Below are 22,824 nucleotides of genomic sequence, written 5' to 3' on the forward strand. Positions count from 1 at the left end.
ACAAGTCACCAAAAGGAGATGTTTCAGACCCGGAAGAAGCTTCTAGGTTGAAACAAGAGTGGAGTTTTCAGACGAGACCTCTGCTGAATGGGGTTAGGGAACACGTGCGTGATGTAACCACTGGCCATTGTCTGCAGGACAACCAAACCTTGCTGAACCTTGGGCTAATAACGAGGTCCGTGGAGGACGGATTGGTGTTTACATGAATGGAGATGGATTCCCCAAATGCTCTCTTATCCAAGGTTTCATCGTCTGGAAATGCCAGGACTTTGGCATCTACTTCCAGGTAAGGAGTCACCTTTCACTTTCAGGCCCTTGAGTTCCTCTTACTCAAAGGACGCTTGTTCCCTGTTCCTCAGTCCACTCACCGGTGCCAGGGACTAACCAGGAAGTCACTGCCTTGAGTCAGTTGAGTGATCACCCAGGTAACGTTTGACTATTTACACTTCACCTCACCTGTAGCTTTGGAAGTGTACGGTGACTGACCTGAGGTAATGGCTGCCTGTATGGACCATGCTGCTGGTCTACAGAGACTGATGAATCTCACCTTTGGTCCGCTGTGCTAAATGCAAGAGCCTCCAGTAACAACAGAACTAAATTTCCCAGTTGAAGTTGGTGCCCCTTTCATCAATTGAGTGATTAGCACAGGCAACTGAGGATGAACTTTTAGTTAATGACAATTCATACATGTCGGTGAGCGACTGTCACTGAACGTCCTGCGTGACTTGCTACACTCTGTAGGTGTTGGGGTAGGATTGTCAGTGAGGGTCCTGGCTGAGAGGGTATTGTTTGTGGGTTTTTAGTGTGGGACTGTTACTGAGGGTCCTGTCTGAGTTGGTACAGTCTGTAGGTGTTGGAGTAGGCTTGTTAATGAGGGTACTGGCTGAGATGGTACAGTTTGTGGGTCTCGGGGTGGAACTGTCACTCAGTGCCCTGCCATGATGGTGCAATTTGTAGGTGTTGAGGTAGGATTGACTGAGAGGGTACTGGCCGAGATGGTACAGCATGTGCATGTCAAGGTAGGAACTTATCAGTGTGTCGGTGAGGGGCCTCACTGAGATAGTACAGGACCTTGGTGCATTTCAGTGGACTTCAACTGTGGTTCTTTCTGTCTTTCAACCAACTATCCTTGAAACAGGCACCCTGGAATGATTCCTGGGATGAGGGTTTTGTCCTCTTACAAGAGATTTAGAGAGTTCTGGAGTTTGGAAGAAAGAGGTTTTTGCATTTGAACGATTTTGGAGAGATGGCCAGGCGAGCTGACATCTCTCCCAGCCGGAGGGCTGAGAATCAGGGGACACAGTGTCAGGATGGTTTGATGAGTTAGGAGTAAAATAAGAAACATTTCTTTAACCAAGAAGGTTATAAATGCACTGAAATTTTCTACATCAAAAGTTGCTAGGCTATCACGTGCATGTAAGGCTGATTGTTGATATTTGGGAATACAGAGATCATCTGACAGGGATCGTGCAGTGTTCTTGGCCCTGTCCTCTCCACTGTTTCCTTGCTTTTATTATAAGATCAAATATGGAGATGTCCCCTAATGATGCACAATGATCATTTCCATTCCCAAGTGAAATAACAAATGTCTGCATTCTGCAAAATTTAGACAACACTCAGGCATGGCTAATGACAAGTAACATTCAGGCCACATAAGTGCCAAACAGTGTCTAGCTCCAAACACAGACTGTCTAATACCTACCCTTGACATTTCATGCCTTGACCAACCAGGGACTAGAAACTCACATGTACCAGCCATGGCTGTGTAATGCCCTGGGAAAGGATTCACTGTCAATGTAAAGGTTTCACTGTAGCAGCAGTGTTTGGGTTATGACTAGAGATACCAGGGACTTTGGAATGTGCGGCATCCAATGAGGGGAGTGTTTTTTCTTCTTGTGTACCTGAGAACGAGGTATTCGTGGTCTTTTGTTCGGTGAGAGATGAAGGGAGAAGACGCGAGAAAGGAGAGGCTGTAGACTGTAGGACGGAGTGGACTTGGAGTGAGGGTCCAGGAGTCGACGACGCCCAGGGGAAATCGATGGAGGACTGAGGGACGGGAAACCGTAAGCTCCAACGTGCACATTAGACTGTTTCACTAAAATGGGCCCTTTTTCTTTTTGCTTTTCTTTACTAACCCTCTGGTCAAATTAAGAATTGTAAAGATAAATTGTTTAATTGCATATGGTGTACTGTCTGATATTTCATGGTACTGATCTGTAACAGGGTAACACATCACACAGCATCCACACAAACGAGATTTCAGAGACTGTCTTCCCCTCGACTAACACGGCCAGCTGAACCTGAGGGTGACAGCTGCAAGGGCAGGTCAGAGTGAGAAATGTCCTCCAGTTGGAGAGTGTGTATCAGTTTTTGTTCAGTTTGAAAACTAACTTGTCCTTGTTACAGGTAAAAGATTCTGTGCAAGTCTCTAACGTGACTCTGGTGGACAACGGACTGGGTATTTTTCCAATGATTTATGGACCTCCTGCACTCTCACATCAGATATCCAATAAAACTGTTCATGTTACTGTAAGTGCTCTCACTCTGCTGCATTAATCTGTCCAGAGCCATGGCATAGGTTGCCAAAGTGAAGCTTTACTCATTCTTGCTCAACATACTGAGTGCTAGTTGAGGTGGTTCGCTCTTGTTGAGAGGTTATGAAGCTCCCTGTGTCTGGTTTTATACACACTGTAGAACATGGTTAGTAACAAATCAGGTCAAATACATGGAGAGAATAACTCAGTGCAAGGTCAGAACTGGCTCCCCAGTAAGATGGGGGGAAGCAGGTAATGTTGGTTCACTTATAGAACATAGAGCACTACAGCACAGCACAGCATAGGCCCTTTGGCCCACTATGTTGTGCTAACCTTATAACCTTCTCTAAGATCAATCTGACCCTTCCCTCCTACAGAGACCTCCATTTTCCTATCATCTATGTGCCCATCTAAGAGTTTTTTAAATGTCCCTAATGTATCTGCCTCGACCACCACTCACCAGTCTCTTAGTAAAGAACTTGCCTCTAACTTCCCCTCTAAAGTTTCCTCCAATCACTTAAAATTATACATCACCCTTTGGGATGCATTGTTTGAAAACTTAAGCCATGGACCTCCAGTTCCAAAGTTCCCCCAACCAGAGTTTTCATCTGCACCCCTCAATGACCCCTTGCCCCCAAGGCTGTGTCTGCTGGGTGCACTGATCAGTGAGCAGCCCTTGACAATTTTAGTAGGATGGGATTAGATAGACCTTGGTATTTCTTCAAGAAATGGGAAAATTATCCAGAGGTATTCTATGCAGAATGATGGTCCAGTGATTTCAGAACATACAGATAATCGCAGTAATTTTTTGTTAATTTCCATGTTGATTTTTTTTCCCGAAAGAATGCCCTGATTGTTGGTGTTAGCCCTGGCTTCAATTGCTCAGATACTCTGCAAAACAATTCTGATTCAACCAATACAGGGAACAAATGGAGTTCCAGACAGCCTTGGGGTAAGAACAGTCCTTTCAAAGAACAATGAAAGTGTGGTTTTTTTTGTGGGAGGCCTGGGTCTAATCAGTGTGCTCTCTCCCTGCCTCAGGAAGGAGCGAGATCTGTTGGCCAACATTTGCCTCGGCGAGCAACTTTGCACCTCGACACCAGCACTCTGTGCTGGTCAGCTACCCAGCCATTAGTGGGCTAATGATGGTGCGGAGTAAGTGAAGGGATCGCGTCAAAGGCTGCAGGTGTGAGTGACCAGTGACACAGTGAAGCAGTGGGTAGAGCCACAGTCTTACAGACCCAGAGACCCGGGTTAAGTCCCAACCTCGGGTACTGCCTGTGGAGTTTGCATGTTCTTCCTGTATATGTGTGGGTTTCCTCCCACGTCCCAATGATTGGTAAGTTAATTAGCACCATAACTTGCCCGTGGAGTTTTGGTGAGTAGTAGAATTGCAGGCAGTGGATGGGTATGCGGGGAGAATAAAATGAGTTTAGTTTATGTGAGGGATGATGATCGCACTTGATGGGTCAAAGGGCTTGTTTCTGTTTCTGTCATCTCCATAACCCCATGGGATGTCTTTGAGCTGAGAATGTGGTCTCGGTTCATAGAGCATCCTCAGTTATTCCAGTCTAAACCGCCAGGAGAGGGGCAACTGCGTCCTGGGTAGATGGTAGGAGGGAATGTGTCATCATGGGTGGTGGCTGGAGAAATGGGGAGGGGTGGGGTGACAAGGAGAGGTTTGAGTGGGAGAGCTTGTGCCTGAAGGGGTGGAAGGATGGGCGAGGGGTGCTGGGGTGGGAAGGGAGGGAGGGGTTGGGATCAGAAGGAGCATTTGTTCTTTGGGTCCCCTGAGGCACCCAGAGAGATATTTTGGACAAGCTGAGATGTTAATGCTGTTTAATTAGACGTTTGTTACTTCAGTGACATTCCTGCTTTTCCTTTCCCCAAAGACACAATGTTTGTGGGATTCCGGGGTGTGTGTTCCAAGGAGCTGAACACCATGTTTATCAGTAACCCTAACAACGAGGACATGCAACACCCTGTGCTGGTGGAGGGGATCACCATCGACCAGAGTGAGGAGCGAGGGAAGGTCTTCATACACAGGCCTGATGTCACGTGAGTTAGGGAGTGTCACTGTGGAGGCTCGAACCTGGGGAGCCTTCCCACTGACTGGTGGGTGGGGCGAGAGGGGGTGTGATGGTGGGTAGTGAACCAGTTCAATTACAAGTCACTCATTCTGATGAAGGCCGAGCAGCCTCGGTTTCCTCTCCACAACTGCTGTCTGACCTGCCGAGTGTTCTCTCCACGTCATCTTTCTTTCAGATTTCAGGCATTTGCAGGATTTTGCTGTCAGCCCCCTTTCCTCCTCCTCATACATCCAACAGGGACTTGTTCTCAATTAATCTCCCCCTCTGTGGCTCTTGGGACAAAGACTCCTTCTTCCCCCAGTGTGACCTCGGCCAGCAAAGCACCCACTCTCAACAACTGACCAAGTAATATTGCCCCTGCTCTTCCCTCACCAAAGGGGCACCTGTGTGTTGGGGTTACATACCTGTGTGACTATGTACCTGTATGCCCGGCTGTGGCTGTGTCTGAGTTTGTGCACATACTTGGCAGTGTATGTGCATATCTAACATTCCTCCCTGTCCCTATGGTTCTATTTCCTGTTATTTCATCCAGAGCTAGACATTCCAAAGTGGGACTCCTCCCTCTCCCCTCCAACCCCAAACAAACCCTGACTGAGTCTCAGGTTCTCAGGAAAGCTGCAGACGCTGGAAATCTGAAATTAAAAAAAAAACAAAATACTGGAATCACTTAGCAGGACAGGTAGCATCTGTGGGGAGAGAAATGGAGACAATGTTCCCGGCTGAAAGTCCTTCTTCAGGAGCCTTCTGTGCTCCTGGGATCTACTGTTGCTGGGAAAGCCTCTCCTATCACCCCTGTCTCTGTTCCAGTAAGGTGAACCCCAGTGACTGTGTGGACATGGATTGTGATGGCAAGAAGAAAGCCCTGCTGAAAGACCTCGATGGCTCATTCCTGGGGGGAGTGGGAGCTGTCATCCCACAGTCGGAGTATGAGTGGAATGGAGACAAACGCCGTGGGTGATTACCGGATCCCAGAAGTTCTGCTGACATATTTGAACGGGAGCCGTATTCCTGTATCCCAAGTGGCGCCACACAAAGGTCAGAACCATGTGCTGGGGGAGACAGAGGAGGGGGCAGCAGTCTAGGAAGTCATGATCAGATTGTATAGGGTGCTGCTGAGGCTGCACGCGATGTGTTGTCTTCAGATTTGGTCATCCTGCTATAAAAAACTGTTATTAAACTAGAACACGTTCAAGAAGATTTATAAGGATGTTGCCATGGATTGGGGGACTGAACTGAAGTGAGAGGTTGGACAGGTTAGGACTTTCTTCCTTGGAGCATGGAGACTGAGAGGTGATCTTACAGTGTATAAAACCATGAAGAGCACAGGGAGGGTGAATGTACTCAGTCTTCTTCCTCATGGTGGGAGAATCAAGAATTAGAGGGGATAAGTTTAAAGTGAAAGGGGAGAGATTTAACAGGAACTTGAGGGGAAACTGGTCTTACACAATGCTTTGCCGGAGGAGGTGGTTGAGGCAGGTACAATAATAATTACTAAAAGGCAGACAGACAGGTACATGGATAGTGAAGGTTTACAAGGTTTTGGGCCAAACGATGGCAAGTGGGACTTGCTTGGATGGGACAATGGGCCGAAGGGCCTGTTTTTCCATAGAGTGATTCTGTGACTCTATCCAATTCCACATTCTCTGGCAGCAAGTTCCACATACCAACCACTGAAGCCAGTGACATTTTACCTTGGTACAGATGACAGAAAGCCGGCTGGTGGCGTAGTAGCATCAGCGCCGGACTTCGGAGCGAAGGCTCCCGAGTTCGAATCCAGCTGGCCCCCTTGCACGCTTTCCATCCGTGCTGGGTTGAGCGTTGAGGTAGCAATTCAGCCTCGTAAAAATAAGAAAGCCTGCTAAAAGAAAAACGCCATCATGACGGCATCCCGATGACTCCACTCGGAGTTAAGGGCTTTCTCCTCCTTCTTCTACAGGTGACAGAAGAATCAGGATTCGGGCGTTTCCCCTCCACCCATGACAGGCGCACAGCATCTGTGGGCAGAAGTCAGGTCACTGACAAAGGAGCCATCTAAATCTGGGCCAGTTCTTCCGTGCCGAGCTGCAAGGAGAGCAGTGCTTCAGTTACAAACAGTTTTGAGAGAGAATTTATTTCTGGTGACAGAAGAGCAGTCAAGGGGGTTCAGGAAACTGGGGACATACTGACAAGTGCTGGGACCCATGAGCTGTGGAGGATGAGCATGGGGGGGCCATTTGGATGTGATAAATGGCCTCTATCTATGATGTAATAGATTATAACCCCTGTGTAAAGAGTGGGGGTTGCATTTGGAGATGGTATGATGTGGAAGTGTTGAAACAATCAGATTTTGTTCTTTCCCTTTCAGAAACTGCCTTTAATACCTCTGATTTTGTTCCCACAGGGATTATCAGAGATTCCACCTGCACCTACATACCTGAGTGGCAAAGTTACAAGTGCTTTGGGCTGAACTATGAGTTGCTGGTTATTGAGAGCCTGGACTCCGATACTGAACGCAGGAGACTGTCCCCGGTGGCCCTGCTCTGCGATGGCTACTTGGACCTCATCAATGGTGCGTCTGCTTTCTGCCATCAGTGGTGGAAGCCAAGAATTCAGTCCTGACATCCGATCCAGTCATCAGCCGGTCATCTTACTCCTTGCCTGTGTCAGGGACTCCTGCATCCAGTCCTCACTGTGTACCTCCAGAGATCCCAGCACCTGAACTCACCGCTTCTCCCACCACACACACTATCTGAACTGCAAAGTGTTTCCAATGTTTTCTGTCGGTAATGTAGCTCTGTAAGGGCAGACCTTGTAGAGGGGCGTGGATAGGGTGAATGCACACAGTCTTTTCCCCATGGAAAGGGAAGCAAAAACTAGAGGGTATAGGTTTAAGGCAGGGATTCCCAACCTTTTTTTAATGACATGGACCATTTAGCAAAAGGTCTGTGGACCCCAGGTTGGGGAAAGACTTAAAAGGAACCTGAGGTGTAACTTCTTCACCATCGAGGACCATCTCTATATGGAACAAGCTGCCAGGGGAAGTGATTGAGGCAGACTGAGGGGGATGGGAACCAGAGTGATAGGCTTGAGGATATGGCTCTTGGTTTACAAGCAGAGGCAGTGTGCAGTGAGACCGTCAGGAAGGACAGGCAAAATTGCAACAAGTGGGATGAGTTGTAGTGTAAAAGGGGAACAAAATCAGAAGAGGTGATGGTGGCAGGACTGAAGGTGTTATATTCAAATGAACGCAGTATAGAGAATGAAGCAGATGATTTTATAGTTCAGTTAGATTGGTAGGTATGAGGTTGTAGGCATTACTGAGTCACAGCTGAAAGACGTTTACAGCTGGGAGCTTAATATCCAAGGATACACATCCAAGTTAAGAAACTGAAAGGGTAAAAAGACCTTACTGAACAGTAGCGAGGATGTGGGCTACAAATTACAATGGGAGATAGAAAATGCATGTCAAAAGATCAATGTTATAACAGTCATGGGGGATTTCAGTATGCAGATAGATTGTGAAAATTAGGTTGGTGCTGGATCCCGAGAGAGAGAATTTGTAAATTGGCAATAAGATGACTTTTCAGAGCAGCTTGTGCTTGAGCCCATGAGGAGATCAGCTATTCTGGATTGGATGTTGTGTAATGAACTGGATTTGATTATGAAGCTTAAGGTAAAGGAACCCTTAGGAGGCAGTGATCATAATATGATAAAATTTACCTTCCAATTTGAAAGGGAGAAGCTAAAGTCAGATGTATCAGTATTACAGTGGAATATAGAGGATTACAGAGGCATGACAGGAGATGACCAAAGATGATTGGAAGGGGACAGTAGCAGGAATTACAACAGAGCAGCAATGTCTGCAATTTCTGGGAGTAATTCAGAGGGCACTGGATAGATACATCCCAAAAAGGTAGTATTCTAAAGACAGGGTGATGCAATCGTGGCTGACAAGGGAAGTCAAAGCCAACGTAAAAGCAAAAGAGAGGGCATATAATGGAGCAAAAATTAGTGGGAAGTCAGAAGATTGGGAAACTTTTAAAAACCAACAGAAGCAACTAAATAAGATGTTGGGGGGAGATGAGATTAAATCTGAAGGTAAGTTAGCAAATGATATTAAAGAGGATACCAAAAGTCTTTTCAGGTATATAAAGAGTAAAAGAGAAGTGAGAATAGATATTAGACCACTGGAAAATGATGCTGGAGAGGTAGTAATGGGGGAACAAGGAAGTGGTGGATGAACTGAATAAGTATTTTGCATCATTATTCACTGTGGAAGACACTAGCAGAATGGCAGAAGTTCAAGAATGTTGGGGGCAGAAGTGAGTGCAGTTCCTATTACTAGTGAGAAAGTGCTTGGGAAACTGAAAGGTCCGAAGGTAGATAAGTCATCCAGACCAATCGACTACACCTGAGGATTCTGAAAGAGGTGGCTAAAGAGATTGTGGAGGCATGAGTAATGATCTGCCAAGGATCAATTGATTCTGGCATGGTTTCAGAGGATTGGAAAATTGCAAATGTCACTCCATTCTTCAAGGAGGGAGGGAGGCAAAAGAAAGGAAATTATAGGCCAGTTAGCCTGATCTTAGTAGCTGGGAAGATGTTGGAGTCAATGTTAAGCATGTGGTTTCAGGGTACTTCAAGGCACATGACAAAATAGGCCAAAGTCAGTATTGTTTCCTTAAAGGAAAATCTTGCCTGACAAGTCTGTTAGAATTCTTTCAGGAAATAACAAGCATGATAATCAAGGGAGAATCAGTGGATATTGTGTGCTTGAATTTCCAGAAAGCTTTTGACAAGGTGCCACAGATGAGGCTGCTTAACAAGATAAGAGCCCATGGTATTACAGGAAGGATACTAGCATGGGTAGAAAATTGGCTGACTGGCAGGAAGCGAAGAGTGAGAATAAAGGGAGCCTTTTCTGAATGGCTGTTGGTGACTAGTAGTGTTCTGTAGGGGTTGGTGTTGAGACCATTTCTTCTGATAATGTATGTCAATGATTTGGAGGACAGAATTGATGGTTTTGTGGTCAAGTGTGCGGATGATAAAAAAGAAAGGTGGTGTTGAGAAAGCAGGAAGGATGCAGATGGACTTGAACAGATTAGGAGAATTGGCAAAGTGGTAAATGGAACACAGTGCTGGGAATTGTATGGTCATGCACTTTAGTAGAAGGAATTAAAGTGTAGACTATTTTCTAAACAGGGAAAATATTCAAAATTCTGAGGTGGAAAGGAACTTGGGAGTCTTGGTGCAGGATTCCCTAAAGGTTAATTTGCAGGTTGAGTCTGTGGTGAGAAAGGCAAAGGCAATGTTACCATTTATTTCATAAGGACTAGAATATAAAAACAAGGATGTCATGCTGAGGCTTCATTAGACACTGGTGAGGCTCCCCTTGGAGTATTGAGAGCAGTTTTGGGCCCCTTACTTAAGAAAGGATGTGCTGATATTGGAGAGGGTTCAGAGAAGGTTCACGAGAATGATTCCGGGTATGAGAACTGATTGATGGCTCTCGGCCAATATGTCATTGAAACCAATCGAATGTTGTAAGGCCTAGATAGAGTGGATGTGGAGAGGACGTTTCCTATGGTGGGGGAGTCTAGGTTCAGAGGGCACAGCCTCTGAATAGAGGGACGTCCATTTAGAATGGAGATAAGGAAAATGTCTTTAGTCAGAGGGTGGTGAATCTGTAGAATTCATTGTCACAGGCGGCTATGGAGGCCAGGTCATTGGGTGTATTTAAGGCCAAAGTTGATAGATTCTTCATTAGTCAGGGTGTGTAAAGTTCCAGGGAGAAGGCAGGAGAATGGGGTTGAGAGGGAAAGGTGATAAGGTGGCGTAGCAGACTCAATAGGCCAAATGGCCTGATTCTGCTCCTATATCTTATGGTCTTATGCATTAACATCATTTAAAAGACACTTGGACAGGTGTAAGGATAGGAAAGGTTTAGAGGAACATGGGCCAAACGCAGGCAAATGGGGCTAGCTCAGGTGGGCATCTCGGCCAGCATGGATGAGATGGACTGAAGGGCCTGTTTCCGTACTGTATGACTCTCCAGCAGCTCAGGGTTTTCTTCAGCGTTATTACAGCTCTGTGTGTAAGCTGTGTCCAGTCAATACTAAGTCATCATCACCCCTGATAAGGTTTAAAGGAGCTGCAAGAATTCCAAGATGGAGGGAAGTCTTGTGTTTGGGGCACATCTTGTCTTTGCCTTCTCACTGGTGACAATCTAACAACGGTCATCATACAGTTTGTGTTGACCAGTTTTCAGTGTTCATGTAACCATCTCATGTCAAAGGTTCTTTCAAGAGCTTTGCAATATTTCCCCCAATCATCTTCCTCCCGTACCCTGATGCCCCAGCTGCCATGTTTCCTTTGCATTCAGAGTGATTAGTATATCCAGAAATCCCTGAAAATAATCAATTAACAGTTTGCTTAAGTGGGAGTTGGAATCTGAATGGTCTTAAAGTTATAGAGTATTACAGCACAGAAACAGGCCCTTCAGCCCACCGAGTTCATGCTGAACTCGTATTCTGCTCAGTTTCATCAACCTGCTTCCGGACCATAACCCTCTCATCCGTATACCTGTCCAAATTTCTTCTAACAGTTGAAATCAAACCCACATCCACCACTACCGCTGGCATCTCAGGCCACACTTTCACCGCCCCCTGAATGAAGGAGTTTTCCATCATGTGCCCCTTAAACATTCCACTTTTCAATAGGTACATTTAATGTTAGAGAAGTGTATACAATATACGGCCTGAAATTACTTTTCTTCCTTAGAACAAAGGACATAGAACAGTGCAGTACAGGAACGGGGCCTTAGCCCCACAACGTTGTGCCGAACCAGTTAAACTGGTAATCAAATGGCCAACTAAACTAATCTCTTCTGCCTGCATAAAGCCCATATCTCTCCATTTTCCTCACATTCATTTACCTATCTAAATGTCTCTTAAAAGTCCCTAATGTACCTGCCTCTACCTCCACACCAGCCGATGCATTCCAGGCACACTCCACTCTCTGTGTAAAAAAAACTTGCCCCTCACATCTCCTTCGAAATTGCCCTCTCTCAGTTTAAATGCATGCCCTCTGGTATTGTACATTTCAACTCTGAAATAAAGATACTGTCTGTCTACTCTATCTATACCTCTGAAGACCTTACAAACCTCTTATCAAATCTCCCCTTCGCCGCTCCAGAGAGAACAATCCAAGCTTGTCCAACCTCTCATAGCACATGCTGGCAACATCCCGGTAAAACTTTCTGAAACGTCTCCAAAACCTCAACATCCTCCCTATAATGGGGAGACCAGAACAGTATGCAATACTCCAGATGCACCCTAACTAGAGTTTTATAAAGTTGCAACAAAATTTCCTGACATTTGAACTCAATGCCTCAACTAATAAAGTCAGCCATGCCATATGCCTTCTTAACCACCTTATCAACCTATCCAGCCACTTTCATGGAGCTATGAACTTGAACGCCAAGCTCATTGACACCATTAAGGATCTTGCCCTTAACAGTGTACTGTCTCTTTACATTTGACCTACCAACGCAGAACACTTCACTTTTGGCTGGGTTAAACTCCATCTGCCATTTCTCTGCCCACATCTGAAACTAATCTATATCTGTTGTTTTCTTTGCCAGTCTTCAACGCAAATCACAACACCACCAACTTTTGTATCATCTGGAAACTTACTAACCCACCCATCCACAATTTCATTCGAGTCATTTATATACATTACGAACTGCAGAGATCCCAGTACAGATCCCTGTGGAACACCACTACTCACAGACCTCCAGCTAGAAAAGTCCCTTCGATCACTACCCTCTGCCTTCTATGGGCAAGCTCATAACTGAATCCAAACAGCCAATTCTGCATCTTAATCTTCCGGATGAGCCTCCCATGAAGGACCTTGTCAAATGCCTTACTAAAATCCATGTAGACAACATCCACAGCTCTACCTTCATCAATCACCCTCGTCACCTTGTCAAAAAAACTCAATCTAGTTAGTAAAACACGACTTGCCCTGCACAAAGCTATTCTGGCTCTCCCTAATTAAGCCACGGTTTTCCAAATCTTATAAATCCTTTCCCTAAGAATTCTCTCCAGTAACATTCCTACTTGAACAATGGAACATGACCCATGACTTCTAGTTCTAGAATCACCCAACCTCAATGGAAAAGGCTGCTTGCATTTTACCCTATCTATGCCTCTCGTAATTTTGTTTACCTCTATCAAATCTCCCCTCACTCTGCTAGGGAATAAAGCCCGAACCTATTCGACCACTTTCCTGTAACTTGGGTCTTATTGCAGGCAAGGCTACCCTTGTCCTTGAACCCACTGCAGCAGCAATTCTGTGACCCCCTTCCTGCACAATCCCACATCCCCCAACTTTATCCTGAGTGTCCCTGGTTTTCGACTGCCTTGCAGGGGAAACTGTACCCAGAATTATGACGTTATAGCAATTAGTGAAACTTGGCTACAGGAGGGGCAGGACTGGCAGCTTAATATTCCAGGGTTCCAATGTTTCAGATGTGGTCGAGGCAGCGTGGGGGAGTAGCATTGCTTGTTAGGGAAAATATTACAGCAGTGCTCAGGCCGGACAGATTAGAGGGCTTGTCTACTGAGTCCTTATGGGTGGAGCTGAGAAACAGGAAAGGTATGGCCACATTAGTGGGATTGTATTACAGACCACCCAATAGTCAACGAGACTTGGAAGAGCAAATCTGCAGAGAGATAGCAGGCAACTGCAGGAAACAAAGTTGTGGTGGTAGGGGATTTTAATTTTCCATACATTGATTGGGACTCCCATACTGTTAGGGGTCTAGATGGTTTAGAGTTTGTAAAATGTGTTCAGGGAAGTTTTCTAAATCAATATATAGAGGGACCAACTAGAGGGGATGCAATATTGGATCTCCTGTTAGGAAACGAGTTAGGGCAAGTGACAGAAGTCTGTGTAGGGGAGCACTTTGGTTCCAGTGATCATAACACCATTAGTTTCAATTTGATCATGGACAAGGATAGATCTGGTCCTAGGGTTGAGGTTCTGAACTGGAAGAAGGCCAAATTTGAAGAAATGAGAAAGGATCTAAAAAGCGTGGATTGGGACAGGTTGTTCTCTGGCAAAGATGTGATTGGTAGGTGGGAAGCCTTCAAAGGGGAAATTTTGAGAGTGCAGAGTTTGTATGTTCCTGTCAGGATTAAAGGCAAATTGAATAGGAATAAGGAACCTTGGTTCTCAAGGGATATTGCAACTCTGATAAAGAAGAAGAGGGAGTTCTATGAAATGTATAGGAAACAGGGAGTAAATCAGGTGCTTGAGGAGTATAAGAAGTGCAAGAAAATACTTAAGAAAGTAATCAGGAGGGCTAAAAGAAGACATGAGGTTGCCTTGGCAGTCAAAGTGAAGGATAATCCAAAGAGCTTTTACAGGTATATTAAGAGCAAAAGGATTGTAAGGGATAAAATTGGTCCTCTTGAAGATCAGAGTGGTCGGCTATGTGCGGAACCAAAGGAAATGGGGGAGATCTTAAATAGGTTTTTTGTGTCTGTATTTACTAAGGAAACTGGCATGAAGTCTATGGAATTGAGGGAATCAAGTAGTGAGATCATGGAAACTGTACAGATTGAAAAAGAGGAGGTGCTTGCTGTCTTGAGGAAAATTAAAGTGGATAAATCCCCGGGACCTGACAGAGTGTTCCCTGGGACCTTGAAGGAGACTAGTGTTGAAATTGCGGGGGCCCTGGCAGAAATAGTTAAAATGTCGCTGTCAACGGGTGAGGTGCCAGAGGATTGGAGAGTGGCTCATGTTGTTCCGTTGTTTAAAAAAGGATCGAAAAGTAATCTGGGAAATTATAGGCCAGTGAGTTTAACGTCGCTAGTAGGTAAGTTATTGGAGGGAGTACTAAGGGACGGAATCTACAAGCATTTTTAGACAGGGACTTATTAGGGAGAGTCAACATGGCTTTGTGCGTGGTAGGTCATGTTTGACCAATCTATTGGAGTTTTTCAATGAGATTACCAGGAAAGTGGATGAAGGGAAGGCAGTGGATATTGTCTACATGGATTTCAGTAAGGCCTTTGACAAGGTCCTGCATGGGAGGTTAGTTAGGAAAATTCAGTCGCTAGGTATACATGGAGAGGTGGTAAATTGGATTAGACATTGGCTCGATGGAAGAAGCCAGAGAGTGGTGGTAGAGAATTGCTTCTCTGAGTGGAGGCCTGTGACTAGTGGTGTGCCACAGGGATCAGTGCTGGGTCCATTGTTATTTGTCATCTATGTCAATGATCTGGTTGATAATGTGGTAAATTAAATCAGCAAATTTGCTGATGATACAAAGATTGGAGGTGTAGTAGACAGTGAGGAAGGTTTTCAGAGCCTGCAGAGGGACTTGGACCAGCTGGAAACATGGGCTGAAAAATGGCAGATGGAGCTTAATACAGACGAGTGTGAGGTATTGCATGTTGTTAGGACAAACCAAGGTAGAACATACAGGGTAAATGGTAAGGCACTGAGGAGTGCAGTAGAACAGAGGGATCTGGGAATACAGATACAAAATTCCCTAAAAGTGGCGTCACAAGTAGGTAGGGTCGTAAAGAGAGCTTTTGGTACATTGGCCTTTATTAATCAAAGTATTGAGTATAAGAGCTGGAATGTTATGATGAGATTGTATAAGGCATTGGTGAGGCCGAATCTGGAGTATTGTGTTCAGTTTTGGTCACCAAATTACAGGAAGGATATAAATAAGGTTGAAAGAGTGCAGAGAAGGTTTACAAGGATGTTGCCAGGACTTGAGAAACTCAGTTACAGAGAAAGATTGAATAGGTTAGGACTTTATTCCCTGGAGCGTAGAAGAATGAGGGGAGATTTGATAGAGGTATATAAAATTATGATGGGTATACATAGAGTGAATGCAAGCAGGCTTTTTCCACTGAGGCAAGGGGAGAAAAAAACCAGAGGACATGGGTTAAGGGTGAGGGGGGAAAAGTTTAAAGGGAACATTGGGGGGGCTTCTTCACACAGAGAGTGGCGGGAGTATGGAATGAGCTGCCAGACGAGGTGGTAAATGCGGGTTCTTTTTTAACATTTAAGAATGAATTGGACAGATACATGGATGGGAGGTGTATGGAGGGATATGGTCCGTGTGCAGGTCAGTGGGACTAGGCAGAAAATGGTTCGGCACAGCCAAGAAGGGCCAAAAGGCCTGTTTCTGTGCTGTAGTTTCTGTGGTTTCAATGGTTTATCTGACATCAAGGGCCAGGAACTCCTCTGGACTCTGACAGAAACTGGTTAGTGAGGGAGATGAGGAAGCTCTGCTCTGTTCAGAATGTCTTGACCCAAAGTGTAGGCATTATTCTCTGTCACTGATAAAGATAAACTGAAAGTGAATGATTCATTCTGGAGACACCAGTTACTGGGAGTTCAAACTACTCTCACCAAAAAAAGCTGCTGCTGTGCCAGTATGGTTAAGTCCACTCTGGGATTTCCTTTGCACCTGTTTCTGACTCTATACCTGGCCTTGTGTCTTGCTGTGACAGGACCCCAGGACCATGGTTGGTGCACTGGATATACGTGCCATAAGAGGATTTCGCTTTTCTACGGGATCGTGGCCACCAATAAGTCATGTGACATTTACTTCACTAGCACCAGTCCGCAGAGTCTGCGTCTGCTGATGCCCATCGCTAATGCCAGCAGGGTAAGGAAGTGCCCATACCATACCCAGCCGTTCGCAGATCCTCTCTCCACACCGCTCCCCACAATTATCGGTCTATTTGCTGTCTGACTTCACTGGAACAGTAACTGCCCATTGAGCTTGTTGGTGGGCAGGCAGAGAGAGGTGGCTAGATGGTGGTGGTGTGTAGGATTCAGAAACAAACCAATGAAACGGTGAGGTATTACTCTAACCGAATCCACCGCCCGTGAATCGGGCAGTTAAATTACTCCGACTGAAGGGAAAACACACCTTCCCATGGGGTTCTTGCCTGGTGACCAAGCTCCATTTCTCGCTGGGAGAGAAAGGAATGTGATCAAACAGCTGGTGAGCAGAGTGAGGGAGCAAAGCCGGAGATGGTGTTTGTGCAAAGGTCTAATTTCCCAGTTAGAACAATTGTCCCCAAGCTAATGAGCTGCCCGCACCAGACGTGAGCTCCACAAACACAGCAAAACGCTGGCTCCACGAACACAGAGGTAGGGGGTGGATTTTTAATTTGTTTTTGTATCTATTACTTGAGACGTCTGGTGAAGGACTGAAGGTCACAGCCTCGTAGGGGACTTTGTGAATGGTAGGATGGAGGAAGTCCAGGTTGGTCCCCTCTAAAATGAGCAGCATGTGGGAGAAGAGCCTCAGAGCGAGTTCAATGGCCAAAGGGTTTGCCTTACAGACTGGTGGTATCTCTGACGCTAATCAGGAAACTGCAGCCTTCTTGCTGGTATAACTCTGAAGCAATTGTTGTTAGTCTGCAGGAAGTTTGGTTAACCTGAGCAGCTTGTTCTACTCTGCAGGCAGCAGCTCAGTGCAAAGACTAAAGTCACAAGATGAGTCTGTTTCTGTGCTGAACTTGGGGGTAGGAGTTCTGCCAAGTTTCTGCCTCTATGCGCCGACAGCGATGACATTATGATTCACCTGCTCTACAGCTTTGTCTGTGACACAGCTAGACCGGATATTGAAAGAGGAATAGTCTGATTTGACGAGTTCACAATCAAATTCACATCTCACCACCGTACTCACTGACCTACACCAGCTCCTAGTCCTAAATTTCCAATCTATCCATGGCCTCAGTGCCTCCAAAATCTCCTCCACACTAGAACGCACATGGTTCCCGCTGTTCTCCCTCTCTGCTGGATTCTATACTCTGTGATTCATTCCTGAAAGTTGCCCACATTTCTCCGTTAACTCTTGCTTTGCCTCAGTGACCAGCTTTGCTCACCTGAACAAATGCTTCCTCACCTGCTCGGATGGTAATATGCCTGCCAAGTAACTGGGGAACGTTTAACTGTATTAGCGGGGCCAGATAAAAGTAAGTTATCATTGGTGTATGCTTGGCTGACTTGGTTCTCGGCTGAGATCTTGGAGTGAAATTCTGCAGCTAAAATTCTTTATCTTTCCCATAAAGGCCCTCCGCTTGTTGATCTATTACTCATTACCACAACGCCTGGATGTGTACAACAATGGCACCCTTGTTCCTCCAACCAATGCAGAATGGAACAGTGCACACACAGACTACACCCTGAGGGCACCCACCTACCCAGGTAAACCAGCAGCGGTACCTTTCCATGCCGTTCATCTGCTCAATGTTCAATAATTTCCACCGTCCCCACCACACACCTCCCCCATTTCAGGGAAAACAGGAATCACCCATGGGAACAAGTCCAATTCTCACTCCACCTCCACTCTCTGGGAGAAGGACTTTCTCCTGATTCTTTGGTCTGGTGCCCCACTTGGTCAAGTCTCATTGAGGCCACCCCTCGGTATACTCAAGAGAACTTAAGCCCAGCCTGCTTAGCCTATCCGAAGGGTAAAACCTCTCAGGTTAATGAATGTTCTCAATGGCCCAATGCTACTATGTGTGCCTTTTAATAAGGATGATAGAAACATGCGCAGTGCTCCCAGTCTGGTTTAACCAGGGATATGGGGACTGGACTTGTACACGGTGCCCCTAATGTGATCTAACCCAGGGGTAGGGTGACTGGAATAGTGCACGGTGTTCCCAGTGTGGTCTTACCTAGGTATATGGGACTGGAACAGTGCACGATGTTCCCAGTATGGTCTTACCTAGGGATATGGAGACTGAAACAGGGCACAGTGCTCCAGCGCAGTCTAACCCATTGATGTAAAGACTGCGACTGTGCACAAACGATGCTTTGCACAAGTTTAACACGCTGTTTTCTTGGCGGTTTTCGTTGTGTCTTCACAGGAGAGTTTGTTCCCAAGTTAAAAGCCCTGGTCCATGGAGCAAACTATTTTGACAGAAAATACCAGATGCTGAATGTTTTACTGAGGGGTTCGATTCCAGTTGAGATCCACACAGCCCCCACACTCTTCATTTCCTTTGATTTACCCTCAATGACAGTGGATGAGTTCTACGGCCCAGACCTAGCAAACAACCTCGCCCTATTCCTGGACGTGCCGGCAAGTAAAATCCGCATCACCAAGATTGTGCGGGAGGATGCGTGGCTCAGGAGGCGGGCTAGGTCGATCACGGTGGAAGTGGAGATCGGAGACCCTCCATATGGGCAGTTATCATCAAAGAACAGTACAAGCACCTCTGCAGGTAACAAAGTCTTTCGTCTTCATATCCCACAGAACATCACCCAGTACCGCTTTGTACTTTCGCCTCTCCCTATCCAAGTGTGATGTTATGTGTTAGTGTCCTGGGCTCGAGCCCCTCCAGTGGAAGTTATGAAACTGAATGTCATTTCACAGAAAGGTGGAAGCCCAGTGAAGTCACTGATGCTCCCACGGTGATCACCCATTAACTTTAATATTGGAGAAAGTTTCCTGTACTGGAACAGTTCTGGAAGTTAGTTTTTTTGACAATTTCTGAAGCACTTAAAATTAATTTACATCCTAACAAATTAACTGTGCTTTTTGGAACAATTCCTCAAAATATCCTTGGTATCACTGTGTCTGACCAACATGTTATTGCATTTGTTAAAATGGAAGGATACATCAGCTCTCATTTTGTCACAATGGTTCTCTCAAGTGATGCTATGTCTTAGTTTGGAGAAAATTAGAAGTCAATCGTTTGGACCTATATTTGATTTTGAGAAAAGATGGGGTTCATTTGCGCGTTATTATCATTTGAGTTAATTGATAGATTTCCTCCACGATCTAATTGTAAATTTTTGGTACATTATTTTTTCTTGCTGGCGGTTTGATGTTTATCTTTAGAAGCTTTTTGTATGACGCATGGCTCTGGGGTTGAACACCTTACGGGATTTTTTTCCCCCACTTTTCCTTGCTTAGTAGGGTTTTTTTATTATCACCAAAAATTTTTCAATCTTTAAAATAATGTTTTTTTCTTGAGACATTGTAAGTGTTGCTTACTTCAATGTACTCATGTTAATTTTGGATAATAGTAATAAAAAGATTTGAAAAGAAAGAGAAAGTTGAGGCAGAGAGCAGGAAACAACAGGCTTGTTAGGTTGACTTTGACACTGGGAACATACTGCAGTACATACTCCTGGCATGGTGCACCCTACCGTTATTAAGAACATGTATACAGAAAGATGCTGGAAAAGCACCAGTAACATCATGGAGGATCCCACCCATCCTGGACTTCTTGCCCCCCCTCCCCTCTCCCGTCAGTGAAGAGGCCATGTAGTATCTACACCAGGACCACCAGGCTCAAAATGAGTTACTTTCCCAAAGCAGAAAAGCTGATCAACACCCTCTCTCATTAACACGCCCCTCCACAAGTCCCACCACCACTACTTTATCATTTCCTGTCAGAGTCAGCTTATGTACAGACAACCCAGTGCCTAGTGTCACTTTATGGACATACAATCAATCGATATATACAAGCTATTTTATGTATTTATATTTATTGTGTTTTTTTTTCGTGCTGCATTAGATTGGAGTAACAATTATTTCATTCTCCTTTACGTTTGTGTACTGGAAATGACATTAAACAATCTTGAATCCTGAGTTGTTAAGGAAGGACAGTTACACTACTATGGATCAGAGTCAACAGGGATATCAAGTTTGATAAACTTATTGGAGTTTGTTGGGTTGTTACTGGTAGCATAGATCATGCAGATCCAGTGGTAGGGTGGATTTGGATAATCAGAAGGCACTTGATAAGGTCCCGCTCAGGAGACTGTGAACAGGATGGAAGGACATAGAATTTGGGTGAGACACCAGTGTGGACTCAGAGCTGCTTCACGGAAAGAAACCACAAAGTGGGAATAAACTGGACTGTACTGGGTCGGTAGGTGGGCTCCTGCAGGGATTGGTGCTTGAACCTCAGCAGTTCGCAAACTGATTCATTGATTTGGCTGAGGGGACCGAATATCCTATTCCCTAGTCTACTGAGTGGGAGCATAAGTAATGAAAAGGGTGTACAGAGAGTGAGCAGAGAAGAGCATGACAAATGGAGCATAATATGGAAAAGTGACGTAGAGGAAACAAATGAGAGATTGAGAAATGTTCAGAGGAAGCTGGATGCCCTTGCGAAGGTGTCACTGCAAGGACCTGACCTTGTGTCGAACTGGGTTGAACTGGTCCATGTCTATGTTGACGTGGAGGGAACCTACATGGTCACAGGAAGAGCATGCAAACTCGAAACAGACAGCAGCTGAGGTCGGAATTGAACCCAAGTCTCTGGACCAGCTGTTTCATCCAAGATTATAATTAAATGGATGAACTTTTACTAGTCGTGTCAAGCCTTTCTTGTTGCAGCTCTGTTACAAACTCAGGAGCTGTGGCTTTGATCTGTACGTATAAAACATGACAGATTGATGTGAAGACCCATGATCCAGACTGTGATGGATCACTAACCATGCAAGGCTGGCTACACAATTTGTGTGGTGATTGGTTGGCTGGAGTTGAGGCTTGCAATCCCCCAATATGCCCAGAATGTGGGGACAAACAGCAATCGCTCAAGTCCTTCCACCAATCTAACTGGCCGCATCTTATCTCGGCCTTTTACCCATCTTTTTTTCATTTCCCATGGTGAAATAGTTGCCAGTATCCAATGTTACTGGAAGCATTTCCAAAATGCACCCCCCACCACACCCAGTATGAATCTGTCCTTAATGCAGTTTTTAAAAATTCATTTCCAAGTAATAGACAATAGGTGCAGGAGTAGGCCATTCGGCCCTTCGAGCCAGCACCACCATTCACTGTGATCATGGCTGATCATCCACAATCAGTATCCAGTTCCTGCCTTATCCCCATTACCTTTGATTCTGCTATCTTTAAGAGCTCTATCCATCTCTTTCTTGAAAGCATCCAGAGACTTGGCCTCCACAGCCTTCTGGGGCAGAGCATTCCACAGATCCACCACTCTCTGGGTGAAAAAGTTTTTCCTCAACTCCGTTCTAAATGGCCTACCCCTTATTCTTAAACTGTGGCCTCTGGTTCTGGACTCACCCATCAGCGGGAACATGCTTCCTGCCTCCAGCGTGTCCAATCCCTTAATAATCTTATATGTTTCAATAAGATCCCCTCTCAGCCTTCTAAATTCCAGAGTATACAACCCTCATTCGCTCCCAATCTTTCGACATATGACAGTCCCACCACCCCGGGAATTAACCTTGTGAACCCACACTGCACTCCCTCAATAGCAAGAATGTCCTTCCTCAAATTTGGAGACCAAAACCGCACACAGTACTCCAGGCGTGGTCATCATTGAAATGTTAGCAGTTATTGCTTGTCCTGAATTCCCATGAGAGGGAGGGGATGAGCTGCAGACCCCAGTAAAGGTGCACCTGCAGTGCTGGGGTGTAGATTCGATGATGATGGAGTGTGGTGTATGAGGGAACCTGCAGGTGGCGGTGTTGCGGCTTTGCACCAAAGTTATGGGTGTTGTCACTTCAGTGAAGGGCAAGTATCTTACCATAGACCAGGACACGTGTTGTTCGGATTGCTCTCCAGATGAAGCAACACATCAGTGTGTGAAATGGTCAAAGTGTTACTCCTGAACTGACCACTGTTCACTTCACCTCGTATAGGTACACTGAAATACTCTGACCTGAAGGAAATTGCCAGCAGCCTTGGTGATGCCATGTTAACTGGAAACTTGAATGCTTCCTTGGGCTTTGAGATCTCTGGCCCATTTCCAACTCCAGATGATCCAGAGTGGTCCCAGGTAATGCTCCTGCATTCTGCTCCGAGTATTGCACCCTGCAAACAAACGGTTTGGCTGGCTATATAAATGCAAGTTGTTGTTGACTGGATGTTCCACCTTATCTGTGCTGGTGATAATACTCAGAGCCTCTGTACATTCCACCTGCTCTGTCTACCCCCCTTTCTGTCTTTCAGCCGATCTCAAACGCAAGGCAGTTCCACCTCCAATCTCTGGAGATCCCTCCCCAACCTCTTGATTGAGGTTTTGGTCACCTTCTAAATAGCCTTTTATGTAGATCAGTGTTCATTAACACTGTGGCAGTGTCTTAACTTGTGTTCCATTTACAGTGCCATATAAACACACCGGGCACACCTTTGCCACACAGTTTTGAGGTGACACTTCTGTCTGTGACTCCCTGGTTTGTTTGACTGT

At 45.5% G+C, this 22,824-nt stretch overlaps 1 protein-coding gene across 1 annotated transcript in view; it reads left to right on the forward strand.

Moving 5' to 3' along the window:
• Positions 1 to 22,824, forward strand: part of LOC134344349 (fibrocystin-L-like) — a 231,377-nt gene that overhangs the window by 206,939 nt on the left and 1,614 nt on the right. The window contains 12 exon segments of the mRNA XM_063044033.1: positions 138 to 286; positions 2,407 to 2,529; positions 3,378 to 3,486; positions 3,555 to 3,689; positions 4,427 to 4,592; positions 5,432 to 5,572; positions 5,574 to 5,659; positions 7,005 to 7,172; positions 16,141 to 16,298; positions 17,716 to 17,851; positions 18,517 to 18,873; positions 22,277 to 22,413. Coding sequence (XP_062900103.1) covers positions 138 to 286; positions 2,407 to 2,529; positions 3,378 to 3,486; positions 3,555 to 3,689; positions 4,427 to 4,592; positions 5,432 to 5,572; positions 5,574 to 5,659; positions 7,005 to 7,172; positions 16,141 to 16,298; positions 17,716 to 17,851; positions 18,517 to 18,873; positions 22,277 to 22,413 — 1,865 coding nt within the window.

The sequence above is a fragment of the Mobula hypostoma genome, chromosome 1, assembly GCF_963921235.1.
Source record: "Mobula hypostoma chromosome 1, sMobHyp1.1, whole genome shotgun sequence".
Lineage (NCBI taxonomy): Eukaryota > Metazoa > Chordata > Chondrichthyes > Myliobatiformes > Myliobatidae > Mobula > Mobula hypostoma.